Source organism: Pangasianodon hypophthalmus, chromosome 29 (assembly GCF_027358585.1).
Source record: "Pangasianodon hypophthalmus isolate fPanHyp1 chromosome 29, fPanHyp1.pri, whole genome shotgun sequence".
In the NCBI taxonomy this organism is placed as follows: Eukaryota; Metazoa; Chordata; class Actinopteri; order Siluriformes; family Pangasiidae; genus Pangasianodon; species Pangasianodon hypophthalmus.
In genome coordinates, this window is record NC_069738.1 from 1075042 (window position 1) to 1099225 (window position 24184).

Here is a 24184-nt window from a genome sequence, read left to right on the forward strand (position 1 = left end):
TTTATTAGGCTAATATTAATAGGCTAATCTGTAACAACACGTTTTATTAGGATAATATTAATAGGCTAATCTGTAACAACACGTTTTATTACGCTTATATTAATAGGCTAATCTGTAACAACACGTTTTATTACGCTTATATTAATAGGCTAATCTGTAATTACACGTTTTATTACGCTAATATTAACAGGCTAATCTGTAACAACACGTTTTATTAGGCTGATATTAATAGGCTAATCTGTAACTACACGTTTTATTAGGCTAATATTAATAGGCTAATCTGTAACTACACGTTTTATTAGGCTAATATTAACAGGTTAATCTGTAACTACACGTTTTATTAGGCTAATATTAATAGGCTAATCTGTAATTACACGTTTTATTAGGCTAATATTAATAGGCTAATCTGTGGTTATACATGTTTATCCTAATCTAAGGAGCTTAATCTGTAACAACACATTTTTATTAGGCTAATATTAGAAGGCTAATTCTGGCTAATCTGTAATTACAGTTCCCCCTAGGCTCATTTTAGTGGGTTAATCTGTAACGACACGTTTTATTAGAGTGATCACAGCAGGCTAATCAGTAATAACACATGCTAATCTGAGTAAGATGATCTGTAATTACCATGTTTATAATTTTGTTGGTTGAAACACATTTACATGTCAGTAGAAAGCGAATATCTAACAGCAAAATTGCTGTAATTTAATATCCTTTGTATCTTTGTGACTTTCTAGCAGAAGAACTCTAAAAGTCCTGGAGAAATTGAGCTCTAGAGGGAAAAAGCCACACTTTCTGTTTAACTGAGATTTTGGGTGGTCAGGGAAGATCCCGGTTCTGCGAGATATCTTGCGAAGTAAGCGAGTCACCTCAGCAGACGGACCTGAACCCCTTCAAAAATTCCTCTCGTGAGTGAGCACGAGGACGCAGGCGTCACCCCACGTCGTTATTTTCCTTACTCATCAGTTTAAGGCATGAGGATGATCTGGAGATCACTTCAGCCCACAGCGGGGTCATGGCACCACGGACACGGTATAGACACGCCCACTGACACTGACTCCGCCCACATATGCACATTCACAGCCAGTTAAAGGGAGAGGGTGTGGCCAAGGTGCTGATCTCACCAATGTGTTTTATTCCTCTTATTCCACAGCAATTTGCCAACCATTATATTCTTTTAAAACTAAAGAACGACATATATATTTTTATCCATTTATAGTTACATTTATTATTGTGGAATGGCAGTAAAACAAGTCCGTTGCTGTTATCACTTATGCTATAGCAGCTATAAACAGGACACTCCTCTGTCCTGAAGATGTTGGAGAACTTAAAGTTACAGCTTTACCTCTGACTGTTACAAAGCGCTGACACTGGAGACTCCTTCCATAAATGTTACATAAACATCTCAAGTCCCTATGAATGAGCTGTCAGAGCTGCTGGTGTGGAAAATTAATCAACACCTTCTGACCAATCACAATCCAGAGTTTTTTTTATAGAAGGAAAAGGCGGTTCTGCTGTGAGTTCTGTGTTTGACCAGTAGATGGCGCTGAACCCATTTTACATTTTTTTTTTTTAATTCTGTTTTATTTCTACACTTGAACTCTAACACAATAACACCACAATGCCACAAACAATGCTAGATTTAAGGAAAATAAAAACCTAATCAACATCAATGACGTCACAACTATCTTCTCTAGACCTGTCTTTTTTTTTTTGTTTTTTTTTAAACACTTTATGGGGGTATCGGGGCAGATCCCGGGTCCAAGAGGCATCTTGTGAAGTAGACGAGTCACCTCAGCAGACAGACCTGAAACCGTTCAAAAATTCTTCTCGTGAACGCGTCCTCGTAACAGCACGATTTATTAGGCTAATATTAACAGGCTAATCTGTAACAACACGTTTTATTAGGCTAATATTAACAGGCTAATCTGTAATAACACGTTTTATTAGGCTAATATTAATAGGCTAATCTGTAATAACACATTTTATTAGGCTAATATTAACAGGCTAATCTGTAACAACACGTTTTATTAGGCTAATATTAATAGGCTAATCTGTAACAACACGTTTTATTAGGCTAATATTAATAGGCTAATCTGTAACAGCACATTTTATTAGGCTAATATTAACAGGCTAATCTGTAACAGCACATTTTATTAGGCTAATATTAACAGGCTAATCTGTAACAACACGTTTTATTAGGCTAATATTAATAGGCTAATCTGTAACAGCACATTTTATTAGGCTAATATTAACAGGCTAATCTGTAACAGCACATTTTATTAGGCTAATATTAACAGGCTAATCTGTAACAACACGTTTTATTAGGCTAATATTAATAGGCTAATCTGTAACAACACGTTTTATTAGGCTAATATTAATAGGCTAATCTGTAACTACACGTTTTATTAGGCTAATATTAATAGGCTAATCTCTAATAACACGTTTTATTAGGCTAATATTAATAGGCTAATCTGTAATAACACGTTTTATTAGGCTAATATTAATAGGCTAATCTGTAACAACACGTTTTATTAGGCTAATATTAATAGGCTAATCTGTAATTACACGTTTTATTAGGATAATATTAATAGGCTAATCTGTAATTACACGTTTTATTAAGCTAATATTAATAGGCTAATCTGTAATTACACGTTTTATTAGGCTAATATTAATAGGCTAATCTGTAATTACACGTTTTATTAGGCTAATATTAATAGGCTAATCTGTAACTACACGTTTTATTAGGCTAATATTAATAGGCTAGTCTGTAACTACACGTTTTATTAGGCTAATATTAACAGGCTAATCTGTAACTACACGTTTTATTAGGCTAATATTAATAGGCTAATCTGTGGTTATACATGTTTATCCTAATCTAAGGAGCTTAATCTGTAACAACACATTTTTATTAGGCTAATATTAGAAAGCTAATTCTGGCTAATCTGTAATTACAGTTCCCCCTAGGCTCATTTTAGTGGGTTAATCTGTAACGACACGTTTTATTAGAGTGATCACAGCAGGCTAATCAGTAATAACACATGCTAATCTGAGTAAGATGATATGTAATTACTATGTTTATAATTTTGTTGGTTGAAACACATTTACATGTCAGTAGAAAGCGAATATCTAACAGCAAAATTGCTGTAATTTAATATCCTTTGTATCTTTGTGACTTTCTAGCAGAAGAACTCTAAAAGTCCTGGAGAAATTGAGCTCTAGAGGGAAAAAGCCACACTTTCTGCTTTAACTGAGATTTTGGGTGGTCAGGGAAGATCCCGGTTCTGCGAGATATCTTGCGAAGTAAGCGAGTCACCTCAGCAGACGGACCTGAACCCCTTCAAAAATTCCTCTCGTGAGTGAGCACGAGGACGCAGGCGTCACCCCACGTCGTTATTTTCCTTACTCATCAGTTTAAGGCATGAGGATGATCTGGAGATCACTTCAGCCCACAGCGGGGTCATGGCACCACGGACACGGTATAGACACGCCCACTGACACTGACTCCGCCCACATATGCACATTCACAGCCAGTTAAAGGGAGAGGGTGTGGCCCAGGTGCTGATCTCACCTCTCGCTGTGGCTTTTTCCCTCTAGAGCTCAATTTCTCCAGAACTTTTAGAGTTCTTCTGCTAGAAAGTCACAAAGATACAAAGGATATTAAATTACAGCAATCGTACTGTTATATATTAGTTTTCTATTGATATGTAAATGTGTTTTAGCCAACAAAATTATAAACATGGTAATTACAAATCATCTTACTCAGATTAGCATGTGTTATTACTGATTAGCCTACTGTGATCACCCTAATAAAACGTGTCGTTACTGATTGTAATTGTAATTACTGATTATCCAGGATTAGTCTTCTAATATTAGCTTAATAAAAATGTGTTTTTATATATTAAGATCCTTAGATTAGGGTAAACATGTGTAATTACACATTAGCCTATTAATATTAGCCTAATAAAACGTGTAGTTACAGACTAGCCTATTAATATTAGCCTAATAAAACGTGTTGTTACAGATTAGCCTATTAATATTAGCCTAATAAAACGTGTAATTACAGATTAGCCTATTAATATTAGCGTAATAAAACGTGTTGTTACAGATTAGCCTATTAATATTAGCCTAATAAAACGTGTTATTACAGATTAGCCTGTTAATATTAGCCTAATAAATCGTGCTGTTACGAGGACGCGTTCACGAGAAGAATTTTTGAACGGTTTCAGGTCTGTCTGCTGAGGTGACTCGTCTACTTCACAAGATCCCTTTTGGACCCGGGATCTGCCCCGATACCCCCATAAAGTGTTTAAAAAAAAACAAAAAAAAAAAGACAGGTCTAGCATTGTTTGTGGCATTGTGGTCTTATTGTGTTAGAGTTCAAGTGTAGAAATAAAATAGAATTAAAAAAAAAAAAATGTAAAATGGGTTCAGCGCCATCTACTGGTCAAACACAGAACTCACAGCAGAACCACCTTTTCCTTATATAAAAAAAACTCTGGATTGTGATTGGTCAGAAGGTGTTGATTAATTTTCCACACCAGCAGCTCTGACAGCTCATTCACAGGGACTTGAGATGTTTATGTAACATTTATGGAAGGAGTCTCCAGTGTCAGCGCTTTGTAACAGTCAGAGGTAAAGCTGTAACTTTAAGTTCTCCAACATCTTCAGGACAGAGGAGTGTCCTGTTTATAGCTGCTATAGCATAAGTGATAACAGCAACGGACTTGTTTTACTGCCATTCCACAATAATAAATGTAACTATAAATGGATAAATATATATATGTCGTTCTTTAGTTTTAAAAGAATATAATGGTTGGCAAATTGCTGTGGAATAAGAGGAATAAAACACTTTGGTGAGATCAGCACCTGGGCCACACCCTCTCCCTTTAACTGGCTGTGAATGTGCATATGTGGGCGGAGTCAGTGTCAGTGGGCGTGTCTATACCGTGTCCGTGGTGCCATGACCCCGCTGTGGGCTGAAGTGATCTCCAGATCATCCTCATGCCTTAAACTGATGAGTAAGGAAAATAACGATGTGGGGTGACGCCTGCGTCCTCGTGCTCACTCACGAGAGGAATTTTTGAAGGGGTTCAGGTCCGTCTGCTGAGGTGACTCGCTTACTTCGCGAGATATCTCGCAGAACCGGGATCTTCCCTGACCACCCAAAATCTCAGTTAAACAGAAAGTGTGGCTTTTTCCCTCTAGAGCTCAATTTCTCCAGGACTTTTAGAGTTCTTCTGCTAGAAAGTCACAAAGATACAAAAGATATTAAATTACAGCAATTTTGCTGTTAGATATTCGTTTTCTACTGACATGTAAATGTGTTTCAACCAACAAAATTATAAACATGGTAATTACAGATCATCTTACTTAGATTAGCATGTGTTATTACTGATTAGCCTGCTGTGATCACTCTAATAAAACGTGTCGTTACAGATTAACCCACTAAAATGAGCCTAGGGGGGAATTGTAATTACAGATTAGCCAGAATTAGCCTTCTAATATTAGCCTAATAAAAATGTGTTGTTACAGATTAAGCTCCTTAGATTAGGATAAACATGTATAATTACAGATTAGCCTATTAATATTAGCATAACAAATGTTGCTATAGATATTCTAATATCCTGGGGAGATCACTTCAGCCCACAGCGGGGTCATGGCACCACGGACACGGTATAGACACGCCCACTGACACTGACTCCGCCCACATATGCACATTCACAGCCAGTTAAAGGGAGAGGGTGTGGCCCGTAATCCAGAGGTTTTTTTGTTTTTTGTTTTGTTTTTTTATAGAAGGAAAAGGCTGTTCTGCTGTGAGTTCTGTGTTTGACCAGTAGATGGCGCTGAACCCATTTTACAGGAATGTCACTGACCTGCTCATTAACACCCTCACATGAGCCTGCAGTGTTCTCGCTCTTCCCCTTTATAACACGTCCTAACCTGCGGTATGAGCACCTTATGACTGATACAATCACCTTCTGAGAATAAGCATCAGTAAGGAGGATAAGGTTCAGCATCTACAGTATATTCTCTCTGTCTCTCTCTCTCTCTCTATATATATATATATACCACTGGGGTACTGTCTATGCTCTCTCTCTCTCTCTCTCTCTCTCTCTCTCTCTGTTTGCTTGTTTATCTTGATGCAGTCATGTACTAAGAGCAGTATGTTTTTTTAAATTCTATTTTATTTCTACACTTGAACTCTAACACAATAACACCAACACAAGCACAACCCACCATGCACTGCACTTTATCATTTACATTTACACTGGACTCTGATTAGTGGATAGACCGATATCAGACTCTGACTGATCTATAGACTGATATCAGACTCTGACTGATCTATAGACTGATATCAGACTCTGACCGATCTATAGACCGATATCAGACTCTGATTAGTGGATAGACCGATATCAGACTCTGATTAGTGGATAGACTGATATCAGACTCTGATTAGTGGATAGACCGATATCAGACTCTGACTGATCTATAGATCGATATCAGACTCTGACTGATCTATAGGCCGATATCAGACTCTGACTGATCTATAGACTGATATCAGACTCTGACTGATCTATAGATCGATATCAGACTCTGACTGATCTATAGGCCGATATCAGACTCTGACTGATCTATAGATCGATATCAGACTCTGACTGATCTATAGGCCGATATCAGACTCTGACTGATCTATAGACCGATATCAGACTCTGACTGATCTATAGACTGATATCAGACTCTGACCGATGAATAGACCAAACAATTTCATTATAAACACTGCAGATGCTTAAAGCACACTTTACACACATGACAATAAACTTCAAACTGCAGCTTAAATGAAACTGTTAAATGAAATTGTGTACTTTTATCTCTTTAGGTTTATTTGTTTATTCTGTGCTTATATTCTCACTTCATCTTTTCATCCTATTACATTTTATTGTTATATTACTTTATTTTTTACTCCACGCTGTACAGCACTTTCAGCTACCACGTGCATGAAGACTTTAGTATAAACAACTTATAATAATAATAATAATAATAACAGTTGAATGGATGTTATGATGTTATGTTATATGTAAAAGACAATAAAAAGTTGATCACAAAAAAATAACAGCAGTAAACAGCTCTAAGCTGAAGGAGGGTAGTGATTGGTGGGCGGTGAGCCAATCCAAAACAAACAATACTAGATTTAAGGAAAACAAAAAGCTAATAAACAACAATAAAAGCACATCCGGTTTTTTCTTCTTTTCTTTATTAGCACTCTGTATGGGGGTATCGGGGCAGATCCCGGTTCCGCGAGGCATCTCGTGAAGTAGACGAGTCACCTCAGCAGACAGACCTGTACCCGTTCAAAAATTCTTCTCGTGAACGCGCACGAGGACGCGGGCGTCACCCCGCATCGTTATTTTCCTTACTCATCAGTTTAAGGCATAACCAACTTCCGGGTTCGTGACGTGTGTGGCCGCGTGCGCTACACTGCACGCTCAGGGTGAGTTCTCACACACTCACTGTTTACACACTCACTAATCACAACATGTACACATTTACACTCTCTAACACATCACACACACTCTAACACATCACACACACACACTAACACATCACACACACTCAAACTCTACTCACACATACCCAAAACATCTATATCTGTTCTACTGTTAACGTTCAGGCGGCGGTGCATTGTGGGATTGACCGTGACGTCGTAGCAATCCCGCGTTCTGATTGGCCATGAACTCTCTCTCCGATTTAATTCAAACTTTAAACATTTTTTAAATCCAGATTTCACCATGTAAACAAACATCAGTGTAGTATGATAACTTCTAATTCAGATTTGGTTTATTAATCCAGTGTCCAGGCTGTAAAATAAAGAAATATAGTAGTTTATTAAAGTGTCGTAAAAATATACGTTTTGTGACAGTTAAATATAAAATAAATAATAATATATAAATATAAATAATATAAAATATAAAAAGTGTCGTAAAAATATAAGTTTTGTGGCAGCAGTTAAATAAAGAAATAAATTTAAATAAATAAAAAAATAAAACTGGTGAACTGAGCAAACATTTCAGCTAAATATGGTAACTTTTATACACTTACTGAATAAAGTCATATTAAATTTATATTTATAAATTAAATTAAATTTATATTTATAAATCCTGAATATATAGTTATAAACCCTGATTATATATTCATACATTTTATCAGGCATATTGATAGACAAGCTCTTAATGTTTCCATATTTGACTAAAGCAATAAACATGCTTGCTGTAATCAGGTTTTGTTTTTGTCTCAATAAAATCGTTATTCATCAGCAGACTGTTGATCATTTCCCTCTCAGTCCTGCTGAATTCTACAGAAAAGCTCCACAGCATTAACGCTGATAACGGACTGTCAGGAAGCTTCAGCTCTACAGTCAGACTTCTGTATAGTCGAGGAACACACTCCCTTTGGTTTAGAGAAGTGATGTGCACTTAAAATAATTATATAATAGTACGATATTTGTATTGATAAATGTATACAGGACTGTTTTCATAAAGAAATTCATTAAGAACATCTATCTATTGACAAGCCTGATCATAAAGATATATTTATACTGAGATATAGACCATAAATATTCAGATTTACATTTATATTTTCAGAGTTATAATTATATATTCAGATTATAAGATTATATTACATTAATATGTCAGTAGGACAGGTCTGTTCCTCTCCAGTAATTTTCTCAGCCACCTTTACAAGGCTGGTTAATCCGTTTGTGTTTGACAACGTGAGAGCTCCATACCATGCCACAGTACGAAAAGAAAATACAGATTCAATAAAACTTTTATAAAACAGGCTCATCATCGTGAAACAAACCTGAATGCGTTTAACTTCCTCAAGAATAACAATCTTTGTTGAACTTTTTTAAAAACAGCCATAACATATTGGATTCAAAACTCAGTTTGTTGTCAATCACCACACTACCTATAACTATCAACCAGTGCAACGTCCGAGCCTTTTGCTGTAGTCATCAAAGGGGTAGATCAGAAGTGTCCAATCTTATCTGCAAAGGGCCGGCGTGGGTGCAGGGTTTTCATTCCAGTCAAGCAGGAGCCACACCTGATTCCACCTGCTTCATCAGCTGATCTTGGATTTCTATAGACTCAGGTGTGACTTCTGCCTGACTGGAATGAAAACCTGCATCTACATCAGCCCTTTGCGGATAAGACTGAACACGTCTGGGCTAGGACCTCAAGGTCAATCGCCATTTTTTTGTTTATGTAACATTTAATACATATAATACACACATTTAACACTTATACATATAATATAGACGTTTAACACAAATACATATACATATAAATATTTAACACATATAATATAATATAAGCATTTAACACATTTACATATACATTTAACATATATCCATATAATCCTACTGAAAAAAGTACAGAATATTAATAAAATTACATTCATTTTGCTTGAAATGTCTGACTCTCTCTTATATTCGTCACAGCCTGTTGAATTTACGTGTTCTTCATCCAGAGGGTTTTCCAAATATGTCTTCTGCTTATTATTTCCTTCATTATTATTATTATAATTATTATTATTATTATTATTGAGTAATGATGTTTTTATACTACACTATATTCTCTTGGTCCTCTAAACAAGACTTTGTAGTGTAAAACCTCACTTTATTATGATTTTTCTGAGTTTAATGAGAAAATGTAACGCCCAGTTACACGCCCTGCTCCCAGTAAAAATATTTTTGTTAGCATTTTTATCCCTTTCCTTTCATTCGTAACACTAAGGGTTCTAAACTGTTGATATGCTCTTCCGCGCATGCGCACTTTTCTCCTCAGCTCAAGCGTCTTCACTCCGCGCATGCGCACTGCCGTCCCCGGATTGGCCGTGACGAAGATGGCGGACGTTTCTTTGGACGAATTAATACGCCGACGCAATTTTAACACCAGAGGAGGCCTTAAGAGGTATTTCACATTGTGTCAGTCAGGTGATAAATTTCACCTTTAAACGCTGTTGATGTTTATTTCTTGTTAACATTTTAAACATTATGTGTCGTCTAAAACACGTTACACTGAAAAAAAAAACCTCCCGTCTTTATAGCTTCTTATTGCTTAGCAAACGAGCTGCTATCATTCTGTGTTCCTATTGGCTAAAATTCAGTCTCGTGCAGTATACTGAGCCGCGATTGGTTGGAGTCCCAGTACACTGCGCATGCTCGTGTTGAACGTTATTCTTCATTCCACTTGTATTCCGTCAAATGCAAAATTCTACTCTAGGATTGGCTGATGTTCCGTTTCACCCAATCGTATCGCAGGATGCTTGAGTGTTTTAGCCAATCCCAGCGCAGGATCTGAAACCTGTCGCAAAACGGGTGGAAAAATAACCTAACTGTGTACGGCTAGCGCGAGGATATTAGCTTTGCTGTTTTGCACAAATGTAAGTTTCATTCAGAATCATTGAATTTGCTTTATTTTTGATGATTAAAAATAGCTATATTTAATTAAAGTAAGTAATTAAATGTTTTTGAACAAAATTGTGTGGATTTTGTGAAGCTAAAGCTATGCTAGGCGGTTTCTAGCTGACTGTTAGCGAAGAAACGGAGAGTGAATTAGTCAAGTTAGTAAACACACACACACACATAGTTCGTGAATTTCATTGTGTAGTTTCATTTTGTATGTTGCAGTTTGGAGACACAAAACGATGTTGTGGTTCTTTAATATTAATTTATTTAGCAACACTGCTGTTCTTCTGCTACTGAGTCGACTCTCTCCAGGCTTCTCTTACTGAGTCGACTCTGTCCACAGCGCTTCTCTTACCGAGTCGACTCTCTTCTCCGAGCTTCTCTTATTGAGTCGACTCTGTCCTCCGAGCTTCTCTTATTGAGTCGACTCTGTCCTCCGAGCTTCTCTTATTGAGTCGACTCTGTCCTCCGAGCTTCTCTTATTGAGTCGACTCTGTCTTCCGAGCTTCTCTTATTGAGTCGACTCTGTCTTCAAAGCTTCTCTTACTGAGTCGACTCTCTTCTCCGAGCTTCTCTTATTGAGTCGACTCTGTCCTCCGAGCTTCTCTTATTGAGTCGACTCTGTTCTCCGAGCTTCTCTTACTGAGTCGACTCTGTCCTCAAAGCTTCTCTTATTGAGTCGATTCTCCTCAAAGCTTCTCTTACTGACTTGATTCTGTCCTCAAAACTTCTCTTACCGAGTCGACTCTCTCCTCAGCGCTTCTCTTACTGACTCGACTCTCTCCTCAAAGCTTCTCTTACTGACTCGACTCTCTCCTCAGAGCTTCTTTTATCGAGTCGACTCTGTCCTCAGCGCTTCTCTTACTGACTCGACTCTGTCCTCAGCGCTTCTCTTACTGACTCGACTCTCTCCTCAAAGCTTCTCTTACCGAGTCGACTCTGTCCTCAGAGCTTCTCTTACTGAGTCGACTCTGTCCTCAGAGCTTCTCTTACCGAGTCGACTCTGTCCTCAGAGCTTCTCTTACCGAGTCGACTCTGTCCTCAGAGCTTCTCTTACCGAGTCGACTCTGTCCTCAGAGCTTCTCTTACCGAGTCGACTCTGTCCTCAGAGCTTCTCTTACCGAGTCGACTCTGTCCTCAGAGCTTCTCTTACTGAGTCGACTCTCTCCTCAAAGCTTTTGTTATTGATTTGTGTTAAATATAAGAGGTTTGACGTGTCTGGAACACAGAGCAGCTGTAGCTGTGTGCTTTATACACCCAGTGTTCTGGTGTTTGTTCAGTAACCTGTTCAGTCAGTGTTTAGTCCCAGATCACACTAAACCGTATTCATTGTGCAGGGTGTGAGTGTGAACAGTGTGTGACAGGGCAGAAATATTATCTCATCACATTTAGTCATTTTCAACAACACGCACCATGTATCTCTATATTTAGGTTTGTGCTCCATTTAAAAATGAGTGTTTAAAAAAACACTTAAGCTTTTACTGCGCTGTCCTTGCGGCTCGAACGCGCAGCTGTTACGCACGTTTAAATATCAGCAGGACGTGCAGCGTGTGTGTGCTGCAGAGTGAGCAGAGTTCAAGCAGCTGTTTTCTAAGACACATTACCAGACACGTTTGAAAGACAGTCACAAGTGTCTTCCTAGAGGAAGGCAATGCCGTAACACCGCATTCAATACTGTACTGTTATTATAAACAGTGATAATAGGATTAGGATAATGTAATCAGATTATACTAATAATGAGATTTTATGAATTATAATGTTCTTTAACTGTTTTTCTTCTTGCAGGCCGAGCTTTGGCAGAGGCGCAGGGCTAACAGGAAGAGGAGCGGGCTCAGTAGGGAGAGGGGCGGGGCTTATGGGCCGGACGTTTGACGCCAGACAGAAGATCGGCAGCACTGATGTCAGGCAGCGGCTCGGAGGAAGTGGAGGTGAGGGAGTCTCTGTGACTTATTCCTACATTTTCAGTATTTTATTCACTAAACTTCACCCTCTTCTTCCTGCAGCGTTCCAGGTAAAGGATGCGAGAGAGAAGCTGGGTCAGAATGATGCGCGTTTCCGTATTCAGGCCAGAGGGGGCGCTGCGAGCGCGGTGCAGGACGCCAGACAGACCATAAACTCTCGTAAACAGCAGCAGGTCCAGGATTCTCCCTTAGTAACCAGCTCTCAGACCCCAATCCCACACATCCACATCCAGAACAACAGCAGCAATCCCAGCAGCACCGGCGTCAGGACCTTCCCTACCAACCAGGGACTCGGAACCAGAGTGGGCGTGGCCATACAGCCCAGAGGCGGGATCACAAAGGTGGTGGATGCACGTGATAGGCTGAGTCTGAAGAGAAGCGTATCATCGCTGCCCAGCCAGGGATCTGCAGCTCCGCTCAAGATCACCAAAACTATCCAGGTTAATGAATAGACGTCCCTCTCACACGTCCCTCTCACACGTCCCTCTCACACGTCCCTCTCACACGTCCCTCTCACACGTCCCTCCCACACTGCCATCCATCTCAGATATTCCACACTGATGTTCCTCTCAGACGTTCCACACTGATGTTCTACACTCACATCCCTCTCAGATATTCCTCCCAGACGTTCCTCTCAGATATTCCACACTGATGTTCTACACTCACATCCCTCTCAGATATTCCTCCCAGACGTTCCTCTCAGATATTCCACACTGATGTTCTACACTCACATCCCTCTCAGATATTCCTCCCAGACGTTCCTCTCAGATATTCCACACTGATGTTCTACACTCACATCCCTCTCAGATATTCCTCCCAGACGTTCCTCTCAGATATTCCACACTGATGTTCTACACTCACATCCCTCTCAGATATTCCTCCCAGACGTTCCTCTCAGATATTCCACACTGATGTTCCACACTCACATCCCTCTCAGATGTTCCACACTGACGTCCCTCTCACACGTCCCTCTCACACATTCCACACTGCCATCCATCTCAGATATTCCACACTGATGTTCCTCTCAGACGTTCCTCCCAGACGTTCCTCTCAGATGTTCCACACTGATGTTCCACACTCACATCCATCTCAGATATTCCTCTCAGATGTTCCACCATCAAGTGCAAACATTTGTCATTAGGAGCACTACAGTAACTGCTCTCTCTCTCTCTCTCTCTCTCTCTCTCTCTCTCTCTCTCTCTGTAGCAGAGGCCTGTTGGTATGACCAGCGGGATTCGCATCAATGTACCAAGCAGAGCAGCTCAGGTAGCACACACACACACACACACACACACACACACACACACACACACACACACACACACACAGAATCTCTCTTTCTCTCACACACACACACACACACACACACACAGAGTCACTTTCTCACAGTAAATGTGAATGTGTGTTTATCTGTACAGACGGCGTCCAATGAGGAGGAGGAGGAGGCTGTGGTTCCTAATAAACAGTTAAAGTTTACTACGACCAATGACCTGGCACAGACACGGGTGAGAAACACACACACACACACACACACACACACAGTGTATGACACACATTATAACAATTTTAGGACTGAGTCTCTAAACCACAGTGTGTTTACTATTTGTCTCCCTCCCGATCTCTCTCTCTCCCTCCCGATCTCTCTCTCTCTCCCTCTCCGTCCCTCTCTCTCTCCCTCTCCGTCCCTCTCTCTCTCCCTCTCCGTCCCTCTCTCTCTCCCTCTCCGTCCCTCTCTCTCTCCCTCCCGATCTCTCTCTCTCTCTCCCTCCCGATCTCTCTCTCTCCCTCTCCGTCCCTCTCTCTCTCCCTCTCCGTCCCTCTCTCTCTCCCTCCCGATCTCTCTCTCTCTCTCCCTCCCTCCCTCCCGATCTCTCTCTCTCCCTCTCCGTCCCTCTCTCTCTCCCTCCCGATCTCTCTCTCTCTCTCCCTCCCTCCCTCCCGATCTCTCTCTCTCCCTCTCCGTCCCTCTCTCTCTCCCTCTCCGTCCCTCTCTCTCTCCCTCCCGATCTCTCTCTCTCTCCCTCTCCGTCCCTCTCTCTCTCCCTCCCGATCTCTCTCTCTCCCTCTCCGTCCCTCTCTCTCTCCCTCCCGATCTCTCTCTCTCCCTCTCCGTCCCTCTCTCTCTCCCTCTCTCTCTCTCTCTCTCTCTCTCCCTCCCGATCTCTCTCTCTCCCTCTCCGTCCCTCTCTCTCTCCCTCTCCGTCCCTCTCTCTCTCCCTCCCGATCTCTCTCTCTCTCTCCCTCCCTCCCTCCCGATCTCTCTCTCTCTCTCCCTCTCCGTCCCTCTCTCTCTCCCTCCCGATCTCTCTCTCTCTCCCTCTCCGTCCCTCTCTCTCTCCCTCCCGATCTCTCTCTCTCCCTCTCCGTCCCTCTCTCTCTCCCTCCCGATCTCTCTCTCTCCCTCTCCGTCCCTCTCTCTCTCCCTCTCTCTCTCTCTCTCTCTCTCCCTCCCGATCTCTCTCTCTCCCTCCCGATCTCTCTCTCTCCCTCCCTCCCTCTCTCCCTCTCTCTCCCTCTCTCTCTCTCCCTCTCTCTCCTTCTCTCTCTCTCCCCCTCCCTCCCTCTCTCTCCCCCTCTCCCTCTCTCTTTCTAGGTGGGTGGAGGTTTCTCTGTCTCTACTCCAATCACTAAAGTGGTTAAGAATGACTCGTACCTGGCTCCGCCCCCTGCAGCCTCTGCTGCGGCTGCTGCAGTTGCACCCACTCGCTCTAATCCCCGCCCACCTGCGCAGACTCCTGAAAACACCAGCTCTCAGCCTGCACAGGTAACACACACACACACACACACACACACACTCTACTAGAAGCTCAACTGTCATTCTAGAACATGCATTTCATTAGACCAAACTGATGCCTTACTAATCTCTTCCTTGTGTGTGTGTGTGTGTGTGTGTGTGTGTGTGTGTGTGTGTGTGTGTAGCCAGTGTTCAGTCCGTTGGAGGGAACTAAAATCACAGTGAATAATCTCCATCCGCGTGTCACAGAGGAGGACATAGTGGTAAGTCTTACACACACACACACACACAAAATCATTTTACACACATTGTAAGAGTGTCTGTATGACTGTGCTTATACTGTGTGTGTGTCTGTGTGTCTGTGTGTGTGTGTGTGTGTGTGTGTGTGTGTGTGTGTGTGTAGGAGCTGTTCTGTGTGTGTGGAGCGCTGAAGCGAGCTCGGCTGGTGAAGGTCGGCGTGGCTGAGGTGGTGTTTGTGCGGAAAGATGACGCCATCAGCGCTTACAGGAAATACAACAACCGCTGTCTGGATGGTAAGACACACACACACACACACATGATGTGTTCCCTTGTTCGCGTATATAACCGGAGCGATTGTGGGCGGAGTTAGGACAGGAGCCGGGCCCGAGTGAGCGAGAGAGACCAGCACCTCTGATTTTTTTGCAGTATTCAAACATTAAAAGCAGTGTCATGATCAATTAAACAAAAATACGAATCATGAGAGAGCAACAGCAGCTGCAGCTTTCATTTATCACTTTATTAATAGATGAATTTTCTTTTCTGGCTGTTTGTTTTTGTTTCAAATCAAGTGGCTTTATTGTCATTTCAGCCATCTACAGCTAGTTAGTACACAGTGACACGAAACAACGTTCCTCCAGGACCAGGGTGCTACATAAAACAACACAGAACTACAAGAGATTACACATTACTACACAAACAGCACATACAAACAGCACAAGACAGTACAATAACTACTAAACCAGGGCAACAGGCACAGTAAGAGACAGTTCTAGTAAGAAAGTGAATCAGATATAACTGTAGTGCAAAACAGTAACTGTAAATATAAACATAACATACTATGACCTCGTATTCAGCAGATAAGATCATACCATATATGGGCATAGCAGCTATTGGGGTAGCAGCCAGATAGAGAGTATAAGCAGTGACAACTTTTATATAGATATACTAACTGTTTAATGTTTAATAATTCCTGAATTAAGCCTATTCCGAGAGCTGCAGAATCACCACTGAAAACTACCAGCCTTCCCCATGTGCTGATTACTTTTTTTTTTTTTAAGTTTGCGCTAACACGATAGACTGGTTGTAAAGCAGCCAAAAGAAGAAAAGAACTCAGATTGCTCTCGAGCTCTCGTCATGATTAAGCCTATTTTACCTGTAGCGATCTGGCAGTAAATAAAAAAATTAGTTAATAAAGTAAATAAAGTGCACAGCATGTAGAAAATGTGCTCAGTGGATTTCTGTGCAGTTCATTAGTGTGAGTGGAAAAAACTAAAATCATTTGGAATTGAACAAGGTCTTTACACGAGTGCACAATAAAGGAAACCTTTAATGGATATTTTGTAAATCACAAGTGTGTGTGTGTGTGTGTGTGTGTGACGTTTCTTCCTACTCCAACAGGTCAGCCGATGAAGTGTAACCTGCACATCCAGGGCAGCGTCATCACGTCAGACCAGCCCATCCTGCTGTGAGTTTCTTTTACCGCACTTCATCTCATACTGAGTGATTAAAGTGTGTACGTAAACACAGAACAGCAGCAAGCTGTTGTTGATTGGATACTAGTGTACTATTCTTAAGGGGGCCAAGCACCAAGGCTTTGCACAAGGCTTAAAGTTTTTGTAGTGCTGCACGATTATTTAGGGGCAAATGCGAAGGCTGTGCAGAACCCCTGCTTTTTATAATCATTCACTGTTATTGTAGTAGGGGGCCAAGCACTAAAGCTGTGTAGAGTCTCTAGTGTTTTATTTTATAGTCGTTTACTATTGCTTAGGGGGCCAAGCACCAAAATTGTGCAGATGTAGTTGTTCTGTATGATTGTGATGTAAAAGGAGACAAAACATTGCAAATTTTTTGCCCAACCTCCCTCTCTCTCTCTCTCTCTCTCTCTCTCTCTCTCTCTCTCTTTCTATTCTCTCTCTCTTTCTAGGAGACTGAGTGACTCTCCCGGTAAGAAAGAGACTCCCTCCTCGGCCGTGTCCCGATCCACACCTCGCTCCAGCTCGGCTGAAGTGGATCCTCAGACCATCCTGAAGGCTCTTTTTAAATCGTCCAATCAGAGCTCGGCCTCTACAGAGACTCCTCCCCCTGCCGCACACTCTACAGCCTTCCGCATCAAGATCTAAAACAGACACACACACACACACACTCTCTACAGCCGTCTGCATCCAGGTCTATCACACACTCTCGTATCGGTACGTGTCCATTTGCGAGTGTTGCATCCTGTTTGTTTTTAATCGGACGGTTCTGATGGTATGATGGCTCACGTTGTGTTTAGCCAATCAGATCAAGGGAAACGGTGTCCATCAGCTTTACGATGGAGATCCTGCTTTTTATAGTATTATCTGTAATAATAACTACGCGTCTTTACGATATTAAATTCACATGAAGCGTCTCAGATTTCTTCCTAACTGAGCTAGATGGTGTGCTAGTGAGGGTAAGCTAGCTGAAATTAGCTTATCATGCGGTTGATGCACATGATCATATAACTAGCTTTGTGTTAAATAATAATTCTAGAGACGTTTCGTTAATGTTTACCTGGTTTCCATAGCAACGCCCATATCCACCCTCATTAGATACACACGTAGAGGACCACGACTCAGTTTACAAACTTCGCAAAAGGACACGTACCATCACCCTCATACGCATACGCCGTCCTGGTAAGTGTGTGTGTGTGAAACGGGTGCAGGTTCAGTGTGTGATTCTGGCTCATAGGAACTGTTATTTTGTTTTTAAAACACACACACACACACACACACACACACACACACACAGGATCATGATGATGATGTACATGCTGTGTATAAAGACTCGTTTAGAAGTGATGTTTCTGCGCAGAGGGCGGTCCTGTCCCGATCCTCTGTGTTCAGCTCTTTGTAGTGTACCCTTGCTGGTGTTGGTGATTTGGGACACAGCCCTGACCCCTGACACACACACACACACACACACACACACACACACACACACACACACACATGGGATGGGGCTGTGTGTACAATTCTGTGTCTGTACTGGACTTCCTGTTTGTTTTTTTCTGCAGTAAATTCTCTCGCTTTATAATAAACCCATCTCTGTGTGATGTCATTATTTACCCTCATGGGGTCAGACTTGTGGAACTGGGGTAGTTAACCCAGGCTGGGGAAAATACAGTATGTTACAGTAACGGTTGCTAGGCAACGTGTGTTACAGGGCAAAATTACTGGTAGCTACACTTGATCCAACACGATTACTGACTGTACTGTACATACAGTGCGAGCAAATTCATTGATTCATCCAGAACTTTAAATGGAGTAAAGAGTTCTGGAACTGTCCTGAAGGAGAACTCCACACTTCTGGAACTGTCCAAAAGGAAAACTTCACAGATCTGTAACTCTTGAAAGAGAATTCCACAATTCTGCTACTGCCTTCAAGGAGAATTCCACAGTTTTGGAACCATCTTGAAGAAGTCCTGCAGTAACAGAACTGTCCTGAATGAGTGCTCCAAAAAAACTTCTCGAACTGTCCTGAAGAAGGAGCTCCACAATTCTGAAACTGTCCTCAAAGAGAACATCACCATTCCAGGACTGTCCTGAAGTAGAAGAACTTGATCATTCCAGCATTGTTCAGGAGGAGAACTCCACTGATTTGGATCTGTATTAAAGAAGGAACAATAGAGTCTTGAAATTTTCCTGAACAAGAACTCCATAATTCTGGTCCTGTCCTGAAGAAGGAACAATACAGTTCCAGAACCGTGCTGAAGAAGGAACTTGGAATGAGAACCTCACAGTTCAGGAACTCAGACTCAAACCCGGAGCCGGAGCATGTGCAGTAGATACGGCTGGAGGAGCAGTGGCTCCGCCTCTCACCCGCCCATATTAGTGATGGACACTGTATGTGCGCATCCACGACTCAGTGCCTAAAGTGCAACTTAAAACATCGCGTATCCATCATTTTAATCAAAGTAATGTAAGTGTAAGTAGTGCATGTAATGTTCCAACTGAACATATAAACAGCAGTCAATATTTAAACTCAACACAAACTATTAATCTCCATGATGTTCCTCTCGCTCTGACACCTGCAGTACGTTACACACCTGAATGGAGAAGTGCTCTTATATCCTCCGCTCGTTCTGTCGGTGGAGAGAAGGACTAACCTTACCAAGATTAGTTTCAGTGTTCGCTAAGGTCATACAGTCAATACGTTACTATAAAATTTAGCTAGTTGTAACTTTAGCCTTGTTTCCTGCCATCGCTTCATTCACTCAAGCTGGTTTACTAGTTATAATATAAAATATATATAATAAGAAAAACTAAATAATTCCCCCTGAGGGTCTGTTAGAAGAGCTTACAGCAGGACAGGACACAAGTTTACTACAGAGCTGTCAATCACATCATCAGCCACGCCCACACCCCTTTATTTATCACCAGATAACTCCTATAAAGTGCATTTATCATGAGGAATAATATCAGGAGAGATATCAGGGTCAGCTGAACTTGTAGAAATGACAGAACACTCTTAACTTAAAATGGAAGACTGGGTCCTTCTCCATTCACTAACATGGGAATGGGCGGAGTTATTGAGTGACTCTTACTTCCTGTGCACATATTATAACAATTTTTAGATTTTAAAACACCTATTTTCTTATTCTTATTTTTCTCTGATTTTATACAGCGTCCACTCATTTATGCAGTCACTGGATTCAAGTCCAATCCTCAGCCATTCCGATTAGACCGAGTTACTGAACTACAGCTCGGAAAGAACTACAGGTCCCATGTTCATCAGCGCCACTTCCGGTTTCCGGTTTGGTTGAGCAGTGAAGATGGCGGCGCCCACGAAGAAAAACGCGAGCAGTGCTTGTGTGATTCCAGGAGGATTTACAGGTGTGTGTGTGTGTGTGTGTGTGTGTGTGTGTGTGTGTGTGTGTGTGTGTGTGTGTGTGTTTTAGTTGTAAATTTGCTTTAGGACATTCAGGAAGAAAACGAGAGAAAGACTGTAGAACTAACATTAACGTGTGTGTGTGTGTGTGTGTGTGTGTGTGTGTGTGAGAGTGAGTGTGAGTGAGTGTGTGAGAGTGTGTGTGTGATTAAACTGTAAAACAAGGAGTTATCCTTCACACGGTTACATGTAAAAATCTAACAATATACAAGTATATAATATGTTAACTATAAAATATATTATTATTATTATGGATCATTAATTAGAGTATCAGTGAAACTCTGAAACACTTCATAAACACCTGCTTTTCTTATTTTTCTGCATATAAACAGATCTTAATATTTTTTCAAACTGCTTCCTGTTTAAAGTTGTGCTTTAGTTTCCACAGAGAGTAAAGTGTAGTTCTGACATCAGTACCGGTGTAAACATCATCATCATCATTTATTATTCATCCAGAGGAGGATTGGAGGGAAAGATTCACACAAACCTCCATCATTATGATTAATTTACTGTATTGTTTTTAAAGTATTGTTTATAATGAATAGGCTATGAGAAGATCAGGGATATCAGGTCACTGTTTAATGGTTTATTCTGTATATTAACCATGAAACAGTTCCTGTTCTCTACACAGACATGAGCTTTTCTCTGGGATCGACAGGGAACGTGTGTAAAAGGTTCGACAGCTGTGTCACTCTGTTATTTCAGTGCCGTTTTATAGGTTTTTTGCGTCATGAGAGTCGCGCTGTAACAGTTACAGTAGTGAGTTTTTGTCAGAATATTTTATTTAGCTGTTAATTATGAGTGTAGAAGTCAAAAAGAGCAGTAAAGCATTTATAATTCTGTTCAGTGCAGTGTAACTGGTCTTTATTTACTGTGGTTACACTGGTACACAAGTGCGTAAAATCTAAAAAATAATAATATAATATTCTCCTGGGCAGAACAAATGGGCCAAAATGGCAAAATATGAAGCTTTTAATGGTCTTAAGGACAAATGATTGGTGAGAAAATGAGCAGGAATGAAGCAGATGCTCTCCTGAGAGCTCCTGTGCCTCCAGTCACTGGTTTCCTTTTGCTGTTTGGGGAAAAGCTAGAAACAGGGAAATTCACTTCTAGAGTCTTCTTGTACGCAAAATCATGATAATGTTTCAAATGTTTGATGTAAGATTCAAACTAACATGTGTCTGGGTGGTCAAAATATTCCAAAAATATCTTCTGGGATGTTTGTTTCTTTAAAGATTAGTGATTATTTGGTTTTCTGCCTGATAACAAGCTCAGGAATGAAGCAGGACTGATGGAGCAGCGAGAGATCTACAGCATCTGTTTCATTCTTGCTCATTTCCTTACACATGAATTGTTGTTAATATCATCAAATTAAAAGCTTCATATTTTGCCATTTTGCGCTTTTTTCCCCCCAGGATGTACTAGTCTTGTGTTTGTCCAATAGAAATGCTCTGTAGAATGTCTATGCCCCGCCCACGGGCTGTACAGCAGCAGCTTGTTAACAGTAAACATGGTTCCTTGGTGTGTTTCTCTTCTCCATATTTAGCTACAGGTGTGTTTAGATGGGGTGGGGGTGTGGCTTGGTGTATCTCAAATGCTATTGGCTGTTGAAGATGCGTCAACATACGGCGTTAAATCACTGGACTTTATAGTAGAGTGTGTGTGTGTGTGTGTGTTTGTGTGTTTTTCAGTGTTGTCCCTGAAGTACCGCACCAACAGTACAGCGCAGCACCAGCTGTGTGTGAAAGAGCACAGAGTGCGAGCACAAACCAGCGAACACAGACCACCGGACAGGACGCTGTTCGTCCTCAACGTCCCGCCATACTGCTCACAGGTACACACCACACCTCCATACTGCTCACAGGTACACACCACACCTCCATACTGCTCACAGGTACACACCACACCCCCATACTGCTCACAGGTACACACCACACCTCTCCCCCCATACTGCTCACAGGTACACACCACACCCCCATACTGCTCACAGGTACACACCACACCACACCTCCATACTGCTCACAGGTACACACCACACCCCCATACTGCTCACAGGTACACACCACACCACACCTCCATACTGCTCACAGGTACACACCACACCTCCATACTGCTCACAGGTACACACCACACCCCCATACTGCTCACAGGTACACACCACACCACACCTCCATACTGCTCACAGGTACACACCACACCCCCATACTGCTCACAGGTACACACCACACCACACCTCCATACTGCTCACAGGTACACACCACACCCCCATACTGCTCACAGGTACACACCACACCCCCATACTGCTCACAGGTACACACCACACCTCCATACTGCTCACAGGTACACACCACACCTCCATACTGCTCACAGGTACACACCACACCTCCATACTGCTCACAGGTACACACCACACCTCCATACTGCTCACAGGTACACACCACACCCCCATACTGCTCACAGGTACACACCACACCTCCATACTGCTCACAGGTACACACCACACCTCCATACTGCTCACAGGTACACACCACACCTCCATACTGCTCACAGGTACACACCACACCCCCATACTGCTCACAGGTACACACCACACCCCCATACTGCTCACAGGTACACACCACACCTCCATACTGCTCACAGGTACACACCACACCTCCATACTGCTCATAGGTACACACCACACCCCCATACTGCTCACAGGTACACACCACACCTCCATACTGCTCACAGGTACACACCACACCCCCATACTGCTCACAGGTACAGGTACACACCCCCATACTGCTCACAGGTACACACCCCCATACTGCTCACAGGTACACACCACACCTCCATACTGCTCACAGGTACACACCACACCTCCATACTGCTCACAGGTACACACCACACCCCCATACTGCTCACAGGTACACACCACACCTCCATACTGCTCACAGGTACACACCACACCTCCATACTGCTCACAGGTACACACCCCCATACTGCTCACAGGTACACACCACACCTCCATACTGCTCACAGGTACACACCACACCCCCATACTGCTCACAGGTACACACCACACCACACCTCCATACTGCTCACAGGTACACACCCCCATACTGCTCACAGGTACACACCACACCCCCATACTGCTCACAGGTACACACCACACCTCCATACTGCTCACAGGTACACACCCCCATACTGCTCACAGGTACACACCACACCTCCATACTGCTCACAGGTACACACCACACCCCCATACTGCTCACAGGTACACACCACACCACACCTCCATACTGCTCACAGGTACACACCCCCATACTGCTCACAGGTACAGACCCCACCCCCATACTGCTCACAGGTACTGTGTGTGTGTGTGTGTGTGTGTGTGTGTGTGTGTGTGTGTGCGTGTGTGTGTAGAGTGTGGTGAAGGACTTGTTCTCTCAGTTTGGTCCAGTTCAGCATGTGGAACTGAGTGAGAAACCTGGAGCAGCTGAAGATAAACATCCCGACCTGTCGCCATATTTCACACCTGAACAGAAACAGGTAACACTGTATATACACACCCATCTGTACACAAACATGTAACACTGTATAAATTAATGTTTTACACTATTTAGTATTTCATGATTAATACTGTGCATGTGTGTGTGTTTGTCAGTGTTTTAAGGTGGCCTACGTGGTGTTCAAACACTCCTCAGGTGTGGCGGCAGCTAAAGCACATCCTTACGACTCTCCGCTCATTGTCTCCACTAAAGAGAAACAGGTTCACACCGGCCTTAAGAGTGAGTGAGAAACACGCTAACACGCTTCAACACACGACAACACGCTAACACGCTTCAACACACGACAACACACTAACACGCTTCAACACACGACAACACACTA

At 42.1% G+C, this 24184-nt stretch overlaps 2 protein-coding genes and 4 non-coding genes across 8 annotated transcripts in view; 3 read left to right on the forward strand and 3 right to left on the reverse strand.

Annotated features, from left to right (window-relative positions):
* Window positions 1–821: 821 nt before the first annotated feature.
* On the reverse strand, window positions 822–976 carry LOC117596481 (U12 minor spliceosomal RNA). The gene has a single exon (XR_004577594.2). It is a non-coding gene; the product is annotated as a U12 minor spliceosomal RNA (small nuclear RNA).
* A 2292-nt stretch (window positions 977–3268) lies between these two features.
* LOC117596482 (U12 minor spliceosomal RNA) lies at window positions 3269–3423 on the reverse strand. The gene has a single exon (XR_004577595.2). It is a non-coding gene; the product is annotated as a U12 minor spliceosomal RNA (small nuclear RNA).
* A 1581-nt stretch (window positions 3424–5004) lies between these two features.
* Window positions 5005–5159, forward strand: LOC117596483 (U12 minor spliceosomal RNA). Its single transcript, XR_004577596.2, has one exon. It is a non-coding gene; the product is annotated as a U12 minor spliceosomal RNA (small nuclear RNA).
* A 2121-nt stretch (window positions 5160–7280) lies between these two features.
* On the reverse strand, window positions 7281–7435 carry LOC113536357 (U12 minor spliceosomal RNA). The gene has a single exon (XR_003403678.1). It is a non-coding gene; the product is annotated as a U12 minor spliceosomal RNA (small nuclear RNA).
* A 1740-nt stretch (window positions 7436–9175) lies between these two features.
* Window positions 9176–18465, forward strand: poldip3 (polymerase (DNA-directed), delta interacting protein 3). 3 transcript variants are annotated; one of them, XM_034301412.2, is made up of 11 exons: window positions 9176–9239; window positions 9846–9971; window positions 12254–12396; window positions 12472–12869; window positions 13636–13695; window positions 13848–13934; window positions 15023–15193; window positions 15349–15426; window positions 15567–15696; window positions 16802–16868; window positions 17328–18465. In XM_034301412.2, exons 2-11 carry the CDS (start codon window positions 9868–9870, stop codon window positions 17521–17523), a joined length of 1434 nt encoding a protein of 477 aa, XP_034157303.2. In that variant the 5' UTR covers window positions 9176–9239; window positions 9846–9867; the 3' UTR covers window positions 17524–18465. The 3 variants fall into 3 exon arrangements, with proteins under 3 accessions (XP_034157303.2, XP_053087370.1, XP_053087371.1); XM_053231395.1 differs by lacking the exon at window positions 9176–9239 and having other exon boundaries at window positions 13639–13695; XM_053231396.1 differs by lacking the exons at window positions 9176–9239; window positions 9846–9971 and adding an exon at window positions 10110–10443.
* Window positions 18466–20112: 1647 nt separating this feature from the next.
* rrp7a (ribosomal RNA processing 7 homolog A) overlaps window positions 20113–24184 on the forward strand; it is a 6009-nt gene continuing 1937 nt past the window's right edge. The window contains exons 1-4 of the mRNA XM_034301413.2: window positions 20113–20256; window positions 22003–22145; window positions 23717–23842; window positions 23958–24081. Of these exons, the coding sequence (XP_034157304.2) occupies window positions 20196–20256; window positions 22003–22145; window positions 23717–23842; window positions 23958–24081 (454 nt within the window). The 5' untranslated portion in view covers window positions 20113–20195. The remainder of the gene's footprint in view (window positions 20257–22002; window positions 22146–23716; window positions 23843–23957; window positions 24082–24184) is intronic.

Coding starts and splice junctions, on each gene's coding strand:
- poldip3 (XM_034301412.2), top strand. CDS start 9,868: ATGCGCACTGCCGTCCCCGGATTGGCCGTGACGAAGATGGCGGACGTT. Junction 9,972..12,253: donor ACCAGAGGAGGCCTTAAGAG/GTATTTCACATT, acceptor TTCTTCTTGCAG/GCCGAGCTTTGGCAGAGGCG. Junction 16,869..17,327: donor TCAGACCAGCCCATCCTGCT/GTGAGTTTCTTT, acceptor CTCTCTTTCTAG/GAGACTGAGTGACTCTCCCG.